Below are 12,788 nucleotides of genomic sequence, written 5' to 3'. Positions count from 1 at the left end.
ACTTTCTTATTTACAGTAAGATATCTTTCTAATACAAGGTAATACTCATATTCAAACTTTGATTCAATTTCTGTAACTATAACAATCTTATTTCGAGTGGAAATCTTACTTGAACTTGTTTTCGTGTCATGATTCTGCTTCAAGAACTTTCAAGCCATCCAAGGATCCTTTGAAGCTAGATCTATTTTTCTCATTTCTAGTAGGTTTACCTACTAAAATTAAGGTAGTAATGATGTTCATAACATCATTCAATTCATACATATAAAACTATCTTATTCGAAGATTTAAACTTGTAATCACTAGAACATAGTTTAGTTAATTCTAAACTTGTTTGCAAATAAAGTTAATCCTTATAACTTGACTTTTAAAATAAACTAAACACATGTTCTATATCTATATGATATGCTAACTTAATGATTTAAAACTTGAAAACACGAAAAACACCGTAAAACCGGACATACGCTGTCGTAGTAACACCGCGGGCTGTTTTGGGTTAGTTAATTAAAAACTATGATAAACTTTGATTTAAAAGTTGTTCTTCTGGGAAAATGATTTTTCTTATGAACATGAAACTATATCCAAAAATCATGGTTAAACTCAAAGTGGAAGTATGTTTTCCAAAATGGTCATCTAGACGTCGTTCTTTCGACTGAAATGACTACCTTTACAAAAACGACTTGTAATCTGTATTTCTTACTATAAACTTATACTTTTTCTGTTCAGATTCATAAACTTAAGTTCAATATGAAACCATAGCAACTTGATTCACTCAAAACGGATTTAAAACGAAGAAGTTATGGGTAAAACAATATTGGATAATTTTAGCTTGTTGTAGCTACGTGAAAATTGGTAACAAATCTATATTAATCAAATCCTAGCTAACTTATTGTATTATACATGTATTCTAATATATTATGTAATATGTAATCTTGGGATACCATAGACACGTATGCAAATGTTTTGACATATCATATCGACCCATGTATATATATTATTTGGAACAACCATAGACACTCTATATGCAGTAATGTTGGAGTTAGCTATACAGGGTTGAGGTTGATTCCAAAAATACGTATACTTTGAGTTGTGATCTAGCCTGAGACGTGTATACACTGGGTCGTGGATTGATTCAAGATAATATATATCGATTTATTTCTGTACATCTAACTGTGGACCACTAGTTGTAGGTTACTAACGAGGACAGCTGACTTAATAAACTTAAAATAGTAAAACATATTAAAAATGTTGTAAATATATTTTGAACATACTTTGATATATATGTACATATTTATTATAGGTTCGTGAATCGACCAGTGGCCAAGTCTTACTTCCCGACGAAGTAAAAATCTGTGAAAGTGAGTTATAGTCCCACTTTTAAAATCTATTATTTTTTTGGGATGAGAATACATGCGATTTTATAAATGTTTTACAAAATAGACACAAGTAATTGAAAATACTTTCTATGTTGGATTATCGAACCGAATATGCCCCTTTTTAGCTTGGTAGCCTAAGAATTAGGGAAATGGCCCCTAATTGATGCGAATCCTAAAGATAGATCTATTTGGCCCAACAAGCCTCATCCGAGTTACGGATGCTTTAGTACTTCGATTTATCATATCCGATGACAGTCCCGGAATGATAGGGATATTCTATATGCATCTTGTTAAGGTCGGTTACCAGGTGTTCAACATATGAATGATTTTTATCTCTATGCAGTTTGCGAAATGCCTGATATGAGATGTGTTATAAAAATGAAATCTTGTGGTCTATTATTATGATTTGATAATATGTAGGTTAAACCTATAACTCACCAACAATTTTGTTGACATTTTAAGTATTTCCGCTGTTGCATACTAAATTAAGGACAAGATTTGGAGTCCATGCTTGTATAATATTGTTTAAAAACTGCATTCGAAGACTTATGTTAATGTGTAATATTATTGTAAACCATTATGTAATGGTCGTGTGAAAAACGCTATATTTTAGATTATCATTATTTGATAATCGTCGTAATATTTTAAAGGTTATGGTTTGTTTTAAAATCGAATGCAGTCTTTGAAAAACGTCTCATATAGAGGTCAAAAACTCGCAACGAAATCAATTAATATGGAACGTTTATAATCAATATGAACGGGACATTTCACCAATGTCCAGGCGATCCTCTCTTCCCAACAAGTGCCTATCTTTGTCTGTTGAATAAAATCACAATCTGGACCTCCCCATAAGTTATGAATCCAGGAATCATTAACGAGATTTAGCTTCGTCTCTTGCAAAGCAATAAAGGAAGGTTTTCCACCCTGAATCAGTTTCTTAATTGAGCCGAATTACATAATATATATTAACGTATTACAAACTTACCATTAACAAAAACGACTAAAATGTATTATATATCGATTTTTTGAAACTTTCAAGTTTATGTTAATCATGTTTTCTATGGATAATAGTTTAGACATGCTAACAAGAACTTACACCACCCACGCGTTCGTCTCCTACACAGTTATACCCGTTCTCCAACTGCATGTTCAGGAGGAAACCCGCACCAATCCCATACGGGGCATGGGCGGTAAAAAACCCCCCTCCCCTTTACCCTCCAACGCGATGTGGGAAAGGTGCCATGGGTGAAACTTCATGGCAGAGATGAAATTGTGGGTTATTATGTAGCCAACCGGGGTCGAACTCCTGACCTCTCCTAAAGGAGGCAGGCCACCAATCGCTGTACCACATCACAACTTCACATTTATCATTATTATTAATTATATTCATTGTTGAACCGTTATATAATACTCAAAATACTTGTACTTATTATTGTTATCTTTTTTATTTTTTGTGTTTTTCCAAACAATGGCGATTTGATACGTAGAGTTTAAAATAAAATTGAAGTTTATGAAATATAGATAAAAGTAAATATGACATATATCAATATATTGATGTATTAATGTTAGTTCTTTTATTTATGAGGGGCCAAAAGGGTAAATGTTATCTATTTGTTAGTTATACCAATATGAATTTCATAGCTCTAAGTCTTACTTGTGAGGTGGCCATAGCCCCCTCTAACCCCTATTATCCCCCGTCATTGGACCCGACCTGATTTCAATTCAAATACCCTTCCATTTTATTTTATTTTATAGTTAGTGCTTCCTATTCACGTCTATTCTAATCCAACGATTGCGATTGCACTGATTTTTCAATTCTTACGATTTGCTGCCATTGGATGGATTTCTTGCGATTTGCGATTGGAACAGATAATATATATATGCCCTTTAGATTTTATGGTTGTTAGAGCACACGATATCCACATCGTCGCTCGAAGAATCGCTCATCAACGCTGGAAATTTGGATACCGTCCCACCGTCGGTTGTCGTCTATTCCGCTGTCGGTTCTTCGTCGTCGGCCTATCGACGGTAGGGGTGTGCACCATTTGGTTTGAAACCGAAAAATTCGAATATCGAACTGAATCCAAACCCAAAAAAACCAAACCAAATTTTTTAAACGGTTTTCGGATCGATTGAAACCGAAACCGAATTTATAATTCGATTTTCGGTTTGGTTTTTGGTTTTGAAAATTCTAAATTTGGTTAACCGAAAACCGAATTAGAAACCGAATTCAAATTAAAAAACATTAATATATTTATATTTACATTTATAATGTATATTTATATTTATATTAGATTTATGTATTATTTTTATTCTTATTAAACTAGTATTTGGACTATTGGGCAAGTGGGCAAGGCCCAATTTTTTATTGACTAGGTAGAACTTTTGGTGTTAGTGGTTAAAATTAAAATGACAAAGTACGGAGTATTAGTAATATTAATAATATTAATATATTAATATTACTACATAATAAACACTTATTCCTAATTTTCTATGTTCTCTCCCAAATTCTCACAAACCCTAGCCGCTCACACACCTACCCGATTGAAAAACAAAAAAAATGCTACGATAGTCATTGATCTTCTTCCTCAACATTCAACCCTTGATTCTTCTTCATAAGGTTAGATACTTACTCTCTGATTCTTGTAATACATATTATTGTGAACAAACCATAAAAGAAATTTATATTTATATTATGTGATTCATACTTCAAAGCTTTGATTTGTTAATAGGTTATTATTTAATAGTGTGTAGAATACTACAATGTACATCTAGTCAACGAGTTATTTAGTTTTCTTTATAAGCTTGATTTGTTTAATAGTTCAGCAAATACGGAGTAATTGTTTATAGATCCAGTAGTCCACGACTCCACTCCACGAGTTATTAGTTTAACAATTTATTCATTTGATAGTTTGTCTAATTGTTTATTAGTTTAACAGTTGATTGGATTTCACATATATTTTTATGTGGTTAATATTTGACTTTTTTTTAATGTTCTTAGAAAAATGTCTGCTGCTAATGAGGAACAAAATACAAACGAAGAGATACGACAATTAAAAATAATACTCGTAAACGTAAAAGAAAATCTAAAGAAAGGTCAGAGGTATGGCAATATTTTACCAAATATCATGATGATAATGACAATCTTAGAGCTCAATGTATTTATTGTCCTGCCAACTATGTTGCCAATTCAACCTCGGGAACGTCTACTTTAGCAGCTCATGTGAAGAGGTGTGACTTAAATCCGAACAAAGGCTTGATTCAGTCACAATTGACAGTTGATACAACTAGTGATATTGAAACTGGAAGGAGTAAAACTAGTCTTCGGAACTGGAAGTTTGATAAACAAAAATGTAAGAAGGCTTTCGCTTAGATGATAATCATTGATGAATTGCCATTCATGTTTGTGGAGAAAGAAGGCTTTAGGAAATGCGTGAGGGTTTGCCAACCACACCTTCATATTCCATCACGAACCACAGTTACAAGAGATTGTTTTCAGTTATATCTTGATGAAAAGGCTAAACTGAAAGATCAACTTAAAGAATCTACTCTTAGAATTTGTTTGACAACCGACACATGGACATCGGTGCAAAGAATTAATTGCATGTGTCTGACTGCGCATTATGTCGATAATAATTGGAAATTGCAAAAAAAAAAATTATCAATTTTCGTCCAATTACTAGCCATCGAGGAGTAGATATTGCAAAAGCCATTGAGAATTGTTTAACTGGATGAGATTTGAAGAACATCATGACTATTACTGTTGATAATGCTAGCAGCAATGATACTGCTTTGGAATATTTAAAGAGCAAATTTAAGATGTGGGGTGATAGTTGTATTCTTGAGGGGGACTGGTCTCATGTAAGATGTATGGCACATATTATGAATTTGATCGTACAAGAAGGCCTCAAAAGCTTGGAAGGTTCAATTGAACGTATTAGACAGGCTGTTCGGTGGGTTAGATTGTCAACAGTTAGGGGTAAAAAGTTCAAAAATTTTGCTTTGTTGGAAGGGATCAAGTGTGAAAAGTGTTTATGCCTAGACGTTCCAACACGTTGGAACTCCACTTACTTAATGTTGATTGTAGCAATCGAGTATAGAAATGTGTTTGATAAGTTTGCGGAGGAGGATTATGTATGTTTGTGTGACCTTCAAGATGGGGTAGCGGATGGGGTACCAGTATCAACTGATTGGGATAATGTAAAGAGATTGATAACTTTTCTTCGCCACTTTTATGAGCTTACTCTCAGAGTTTCAGGTATCGTGTGTATTTATATTTATGCACAGTCTTATATTTATGCACAGTTTTATATTTATTTCTCAGTTTTATGCTTACTGCTCAGTTTTGAAACCTTTTGTACATAGAAGTCTTTTGAATATGGTAGATGAATAGATGATGGTGGAATCATGACTTGAAGTTGGAAGCATTTTGTACATAGAAGTCTTTTGAAGATGGTAGATAGTGGAATCGTGACTTGAAGTTAGAACTCTTGAAGATAGTAGATTGGTAGTTAATGACTAAATATATGGTCTTTTGTCATCATAAACTCTACTTATATTGGCTAAAATATATGTAATGTAAATGGTGTAATCCATGTAATCCATGTAATTCATGGTATTTTGATGTTTATATGCAAGTGCAAGTAATTATATGCTAGTTTGAATTATATTTTTTTTTAGTGATTTTTGGTTTTAACCGAAACCAAACCGAAATTAAATTTGGTTTTTGGTCCGGTTTTGGTTTTGGTTTTGATTTTGATATTTAAATTTGGTTTTGGTTTGGTTTTTGGTTTTGATTTTATAAGTTTCAAAACCGAAAAAACCGAACCGAATAAACCGAAAAACCGAAAAACCGAAAACCGAACCGATGAACACCCCTAATCGACGGTGTGAAACTTGATTTTATGTTTTTTTTTAATTATTTAATTTTGTTATTGGTCCAAGTCATATATTCTCTCACCGAGACTTTGAATCTAGGACACCGAAAGACACCCCACTTCAAACATTTCAAGGTCCATTTTCGACCTTGAAATAGACACTGAAAAATGGATACAGGAAAATGAACACGGACACCTCGTGCTCTTATAACTGTCGTAAGGAAAAAATTAGGTTTTATTTTCCGATGATGATGAATTTGGGTTACGGATATGAATTGAATAAAACAAGAGAAATAGCTTGTTCGCTACGCTGGGCGAAAATTACCAAATCATCCAATATTCAAATTTAAAATGTAACATTTTGTGATGACCCAGAAATTTTGACTAAATTTAAACTTAATCTTTGTATGATTAACATTTCCGACACGATAAGCAAAGTCTGTAAAACTGAATCTCAAATTTTTTGAATTACTTTTATATATTTAAATACCCTTCGGTTGTTTTCGACGATTCGCGAACAATTATATGTAAATAGATACATATATACTATAACATGAAAAGGTAACAATGTATTAATTGTTTGATACCGTACATTAAACTTATTGGTTTAAATATCTATTTGAATGTATATGATAAGTTGAAATATTTATTATTAAAATTTATTTATAAATAACTTCCAATGTGTATTTAAAAACTGATTTATGTATATTAAAAAGATATATACATATATATAATAAACGATAGTAACATTCGTTTATTGATTCAATTGATATTTAGATAAGTTAACTAAAGCGTTTAAGATGAACCAGTTAAACACTAATTTGCTACAGTGTTTTCAAATTGCCACATTACTTAAAATGCTACAGTGTTTTCGAAAATCACTATTTGCTACAGTGAAATTGACTTTGCTACAGAACTTTGCTACAGTAAAACACTATTTCAAAATGAAAATGTAAATATTATATATATATTAACAAATAGCGAGGCGATGATTTATAGAAGTAAATGACCAAAACATTTGAAAGTTTAAGTTATACTATGAGTGGTATAGTTTATGAATAATTTAAGGTTATATTTTGACAAAGGTAGGTGACACGAAACGTAAAATGCAAGTGTTCTAAAGGTACGAAAGGACATTCGAAAAATCGGAACCGGAACATAAGTCGAGTGATGACGTACGACTTATCGGAACAAAAATTACAAGTCAACTATGCACGTGAATTTAATATAATATATAATTAATTATATAAATTATATATATTATATTTATATTAATTTAATATTATGTCGACAAACAAGAAAACAAAAATTTGTGAGCTGGAATGTGAGGCCATGCGATCGCATGGCCACAAGCCTATAAATCCATGCGATCGCATGGAGGCAAAAGTCTGGCCTGATGCTATAAAATGGAATTTTGCTCGACACATTAACACACACACATGCATATTACTCCGTATTTATTTTATTATTATTATTATTATTATTATTATTATTATTATTATTATTATTATTATTATTATTATTATTATTAAGATTAATATTATTAATAATCTTATTATTATTATTAATTAGTATTATACATAAAATACTACGACGAGGTTATGAGCTTGTCACTTTCAAAATGGTTTCCAAGCGAGCTAGAGCTAAGAAAATTATGGGTTATTGCCAAGAAAATTATGGGTAATGTTCGGGGGTATTTTTGTGAATCAAACCTCGTGTTTATCATCTCCGATGCATCTACGTGCTTTCCTACAATATTGTATATCAATATTAAACAGTGAGTTTCATATGATCCCTTTTACTCAATATATTTTTGGGCTGAGAATACATGCGACTGTTTATAAATACTGAAAATACTAGATTTATATGCGTGAGTTTCATTTGCTCCCTTTTTAAATGCTTTTGCAATATATATTTTTGGGCTGAGAATACATGCACTTTATTTTAAACGCAATGGATACAAGTACATACTAAATTCTACACCGAGTTTGAACCGAAAATCCCTTAGCTTTGGTAACTAGTAACTGCCGGTTATAAGAACTGGTGGGCGCGAGTAGTTATATATGGATCCATAGGGCTTGATATCCCCGTCCGAGCTAGAGCACTAGCCTTTTAACGGACGTATGCTATTTGAGAAGCGTACACGTTGGTTTGCGTGTATTATTAAGATGATTATACAAAGGGTACAAATTATATAAACATTAAAGTTTAGTTACCAGGGTGCTCAATTTTGTAGAACCGATTGATAAACGTTTTGGATGAAACAACTGAAATCTTGTGATCCACCTTTTATGTAAAACCTATTGATAAACGTTTTGAATAAAACAACTGAACTTTTGTGATCCACCTTTATATACAGATTATGCGCAACATTAAAACTATGAACTCACCAACCTTTGTGTTGACACTTGAAGCATGTTTATTCTCAGGTTCCCTAGAAGTCTTCCGCTGTTTGCTTATATGTTAGACAAGCTATGTGCATGGAGTCATACATGGCATATTTTTCAAGGAAACGTTGCATTCACCAAATCATCACCATGTATCTTATTTTGACTGTATTGTCAACGGAAGTACTATTGTAAACTATTATTTACAGTGATTGTCTATATGTAGAAATCATCAGATGTTGAAAACCTTTGATTTAAATATTCATTTATGGTGTGCCTTTTCAAAAGAATGCAATGTTTACAAAACGTATCATATAGAGGTCAAATACCTCGCAATGAAATCAATGAATGACGTATTGTCCATATGGATTTGGAGCGATTGTCACACATTTTTTAATGTATCAAATTGAATTTTCATAAATAATTAACATATAATTCGTTGTTAAAATGTTACTCATTAAAATTAAGATAAAAATTATTTAGTTGCAAAATAAAAATGAAGTATCAAATATCAAACATATTTGCTATTCATGTTTTCTAATGTTGTGATAACAAAAATTTTTAACCTCAAATATGTAATATATACGTAGTATATACTTCGAAATCAATAATATAGTCGTATACATTTTTTGACCAAAATATTCACCCTTAGATTTTGCGGAAACCAAAATCATAGTTGCCTACAATTTTTTTTATCAAAGAATCCATCCTTAGAGCTAAAAAAAGTATATTCTCCGAATCAATAATATAGTCGTGTACAATTCTTCACAAACAAATTCATAGAAAACAATAATATAGTCATCTACAATTTTTTTCCCAAAGAATTCACCTTTAAAGGCAAAAAATAAAAATAAAAATTGTGAAAGTTGAACATTAAAATTGGGCTAATCAGAGCCCTGCATTCCGGGCGTAAATAGTATAAGGTAATTAAACCCATATATAAAATACCTTTGATTATTTAGTATTTAGCCAAACTGAAAATATGCTTTATCGATAGTTTCTATTAAAATTCTATAATGATAATGTCATTATTAGGTTAATTCCTTTGTTAGGAAAAAATTAAAAAAAAAAAAATCTAAGCATGGTGGGTGATGTCCTTAATCTAAATAATTTTGAATTAAAATTAAATCTTATTTAATTAATTATTATTACAGTATTAAATTTTATTAATAATTATTTTAATTATTAAAATTAAATAACTTTGAATTATTTTAATAATTATTTTGAATTGAGTACGGGAAGGTATAAAAACAAGACATAAGGAAATCAATTCTAAATTTATATTTTAATTTACACTTTTAAAATAAAATGACAACCAATATTATCTCTTATGATTGGATGTGGATTGTTTAATATGCATTTTAGGTGTTTGATGAAATATTCAGCTGACGAGTTTCTTAGTCGAACTATGTGGTTCCACGGGTCATTAAACTAAATGACTTTAGGATTTACCTTCACTTAATACCTAAAACATATCATCAAACTATTTCGTTTAAATAAACCCGTGATTCCACAAATAATTTCACTAGTTTTATCATATATGTCTATCAGAATTGCAATAAATAAGTTATCATGCGTTCCTGCACATGGATGCATGTTATTCACTCACATGCCGGAAACAAGGTCGATATTAGTGGGGGTTTTTTTGTTAAGGACCAAAAATTTCGGAGATCTTATACATAATTTCATTCCTTTAAAAGTATGTGAAAACAATCAAGAACTATACGACATTATAAATTGACAACTTCAAAAGGAACATAATAAAGAGCTAACCAGCTAAATTTTTACAAATATATGGTTAATGGTTTTAATAAGGTTAAAAAAAAAAAAAACTCGATTAAATTGTATATATCTGACTAAAAATAGAAAATCATTCTCTTTTTACCATAATGCCGTCTCATGAATTTAAAGTCGATGCTCAAAACTTAAAAAATGCACCCGTATAGACATTGAATTTTTTAGTATATACTAAACTGATTTGTGATACGAGTATTTGGTTAATAATTTTTGTAATTTGATTTATGAGAAAATTTGTAAAAGAATAGATTATTAAAAAGTCCTTTTAGAATTTTGAGCTCATTTGCAATTTTGAGTCTTGTTCAAATCTAAACTTTACACATGTGTAAATTCATCCCGTTGACTACTTGATTTGTGGTTTTTTTTAAGAAAAAAAATCAAGTCTATTCCATATTTTCTTTATGATTGATATAATATTTTTTTTTCTTCATGGTTATGATTAGGAGTACTTTATTAGACTACTAGAGTAATTTGGATAAAGTTAAATATTACTCTTACATTCATGATTCATGAATGTTTTAGATTCTGATTCTGATTGGTTTATAACCCCAACAAGAAGCTGTTTTAAGTTTTGTTTTCTAGTGTTGATTACTCCAAGTAGCAAATGAAAAAAAAAGTGATTTGTTTGATTGCGTAGCCCATTTTGCCATTTGCACTTTGGTTTGTGCCCACATGCCAATTCGATTAGATGTGTACCCGTATCGTAGGGCACGTGTTGTTAAACATTAAGAATCCAACTATGTCCATACACCAGTCACTAAATTATTTGCAAAATAAATAAAAGTGATATGTCGTTCTTTTATATGTACTTTATAATTTATAAAATTACGGAGTACATTATAAGCACATGTTTTGATTTATTTTTATTTTTATTTTTTTTCTTTTCCTTTTTAAAAAAGGGAAAATTATATGAAAATTCATTGAACTTTCATCAAATTTCTATTGTATGCATTTAAATTTTAAATTTCTTATTGTATGCATTTAACTTTTTAAATTGTTCTATTGTATGTATTTAACTTGCTATAATAGGTAACATTTCATTAGGTATTTACATTATTAGTCCCTCATATTTGTAAATTTTAATTTAATTGGTCCCTTTATCATCATCCATTCATCATCTTCATCTTCATCATTAATTCACCTTCATCATCACCAAATAAGTCAACCAATTATACCAGCTACTTCTAATAACCCACCCAGAAGATATATACGATTCCATTAACGAATTATAATTAAAATTTGAGTTTGACCCATATAATGCTTGGATCCCTTCCACGTCATCAATTTTAAGATCCACTCTCTTCATTCTCGGACTCAAACTCGGGACTCGCTAATGCCAGTTTACTATTTGCTCACTAGTGACAATCACTTATTTGAATTTGTTATATACGTATCCCTCTTAAAGATACAAACGAACTTAACCTTTAACGAAATTATTTTCAATGAAACAAAAAATGTCGATTGACAACAAAAGGAATAATACATAAAACTTATCCAGCTTTTAGAGGAAATCTAAAACTTTTATTTTAAATAAAGAGAAAATAGTCAAAAACTCATACTCCAAGGTCTACACAGTAATGAAGCTTAAAGTATAATCCATTCTGTTGTCACTACATGATAAAGATGTGTTTTGACAAATCTTAAAAAAGTGCCATTTGATCCCTAATAATGATAACACAAACACCGTTCGCTATAAAAACAAACGTCCACAATGTCAGTAAATCATACTCACACCGCATTCGAAGAACCCATCCCGCAACACAAATTCATTATAAATGGCAATGTTTGCAAATTTATATTTTTATTAAAAACCATGTTTATATAATTATAATTATAATTATAATTATAAAATTTAGAAATAATAAACACACTGAATGCAAATTTGCAGGGAATCAATGAGCTATGTCCCAACTATGTTCCCTAATCTCATACTCCCTCTGTCTCATTCCAATAGTCTAGTTTTGACTTTTAAGTTCTTTTTTTGCTCAACTTTGACCTAAAATAACTTTATTTATGTTATATATTATTTGATGAAAATTATACTAATGAAAACACATTTAAATATTAATTCATTCATATAAATTTCATTGAATAATATATAACACAAACAAAAATATTTTGAGTCAAAGTTTAATATAAAAGACTTTGAAAAATAAAAGTGGACTATTGGAATGAGACAGAGGGAGTATATGTATTTTAAACAACTACTTAATAATCACTATTTGTACTCGCTATTTGTTTTATGATAGTAGTGTTTTGTTTGTTAATAATTGCAGTTAAGTATAGTTGAAGGGAAGATGCAATATTTGCTTGATGAGAATGGTAGGCATTATCTCGATGAAGATAATGGATGA

The 12,788-nt window shown here is 30.5% G+C and overlaps 1 protein-coding gene across 1 annotated transcript; it reads left to right on the top strand.

Annotated features, from left to right (window-relative positions):
• Window positions 1–5,123: 5,123 nt before the first annotated feature.
• Window positions 5,124–12,788, top strand: LOC139863228 (zinc finger BED domain-containing protein RICESLEEPER 2-like). The gene is made up of 2 exons (XM_071851870.1): window positions 5,124–5,573; window positions 12,711–12,788. The coding sequence occupies exons 1-2, from the start codon at window positions 5,124–5,126 to the stop codon at window positions 12,786–12,788; spliced, it is 528 nt and encodes a 175-aa protein (XP_071707971.1).

This window comes from Rutidosis leptorrhynchoides, chromosome 8 (genome assembly GCF_046630445.1).
Source record: "Rutidosis leptorrhynchoides isolate AG116_Rl617_1_P2 chromosome 8, CSIRO_AGI_Rlap_v1, whole genome shotgun sequence".
NCBI lineage: Eukaryota > Viridiplantae > Streptophyta > Magnoliopsida > Asterales > Asteraceae > Rutidosis > Rutidosis leptorrhynchoides.
Note: the sequence above shows the minus strand (reverse complement) of the source record. Positions and strands in the feature narration are given on the sequence as shown.

Excerpts from the sequence above, each read along its gene's own strand:
- LOC139863228 (XM_071851870.1), top strand. The coding sequence starts at position 5,124 with ATGACTATTACTGTTGATAATGCTAGCAGCAATGATACTGCTTTGGAA. Across the intron at positions 5,574-12,710 it reads TATCAACTGATTGGGATAAT|TTAAGTATAGTTGAAGGGAA; the intron begins GTAAAGAGATTG and ends TAATAATTGCAG.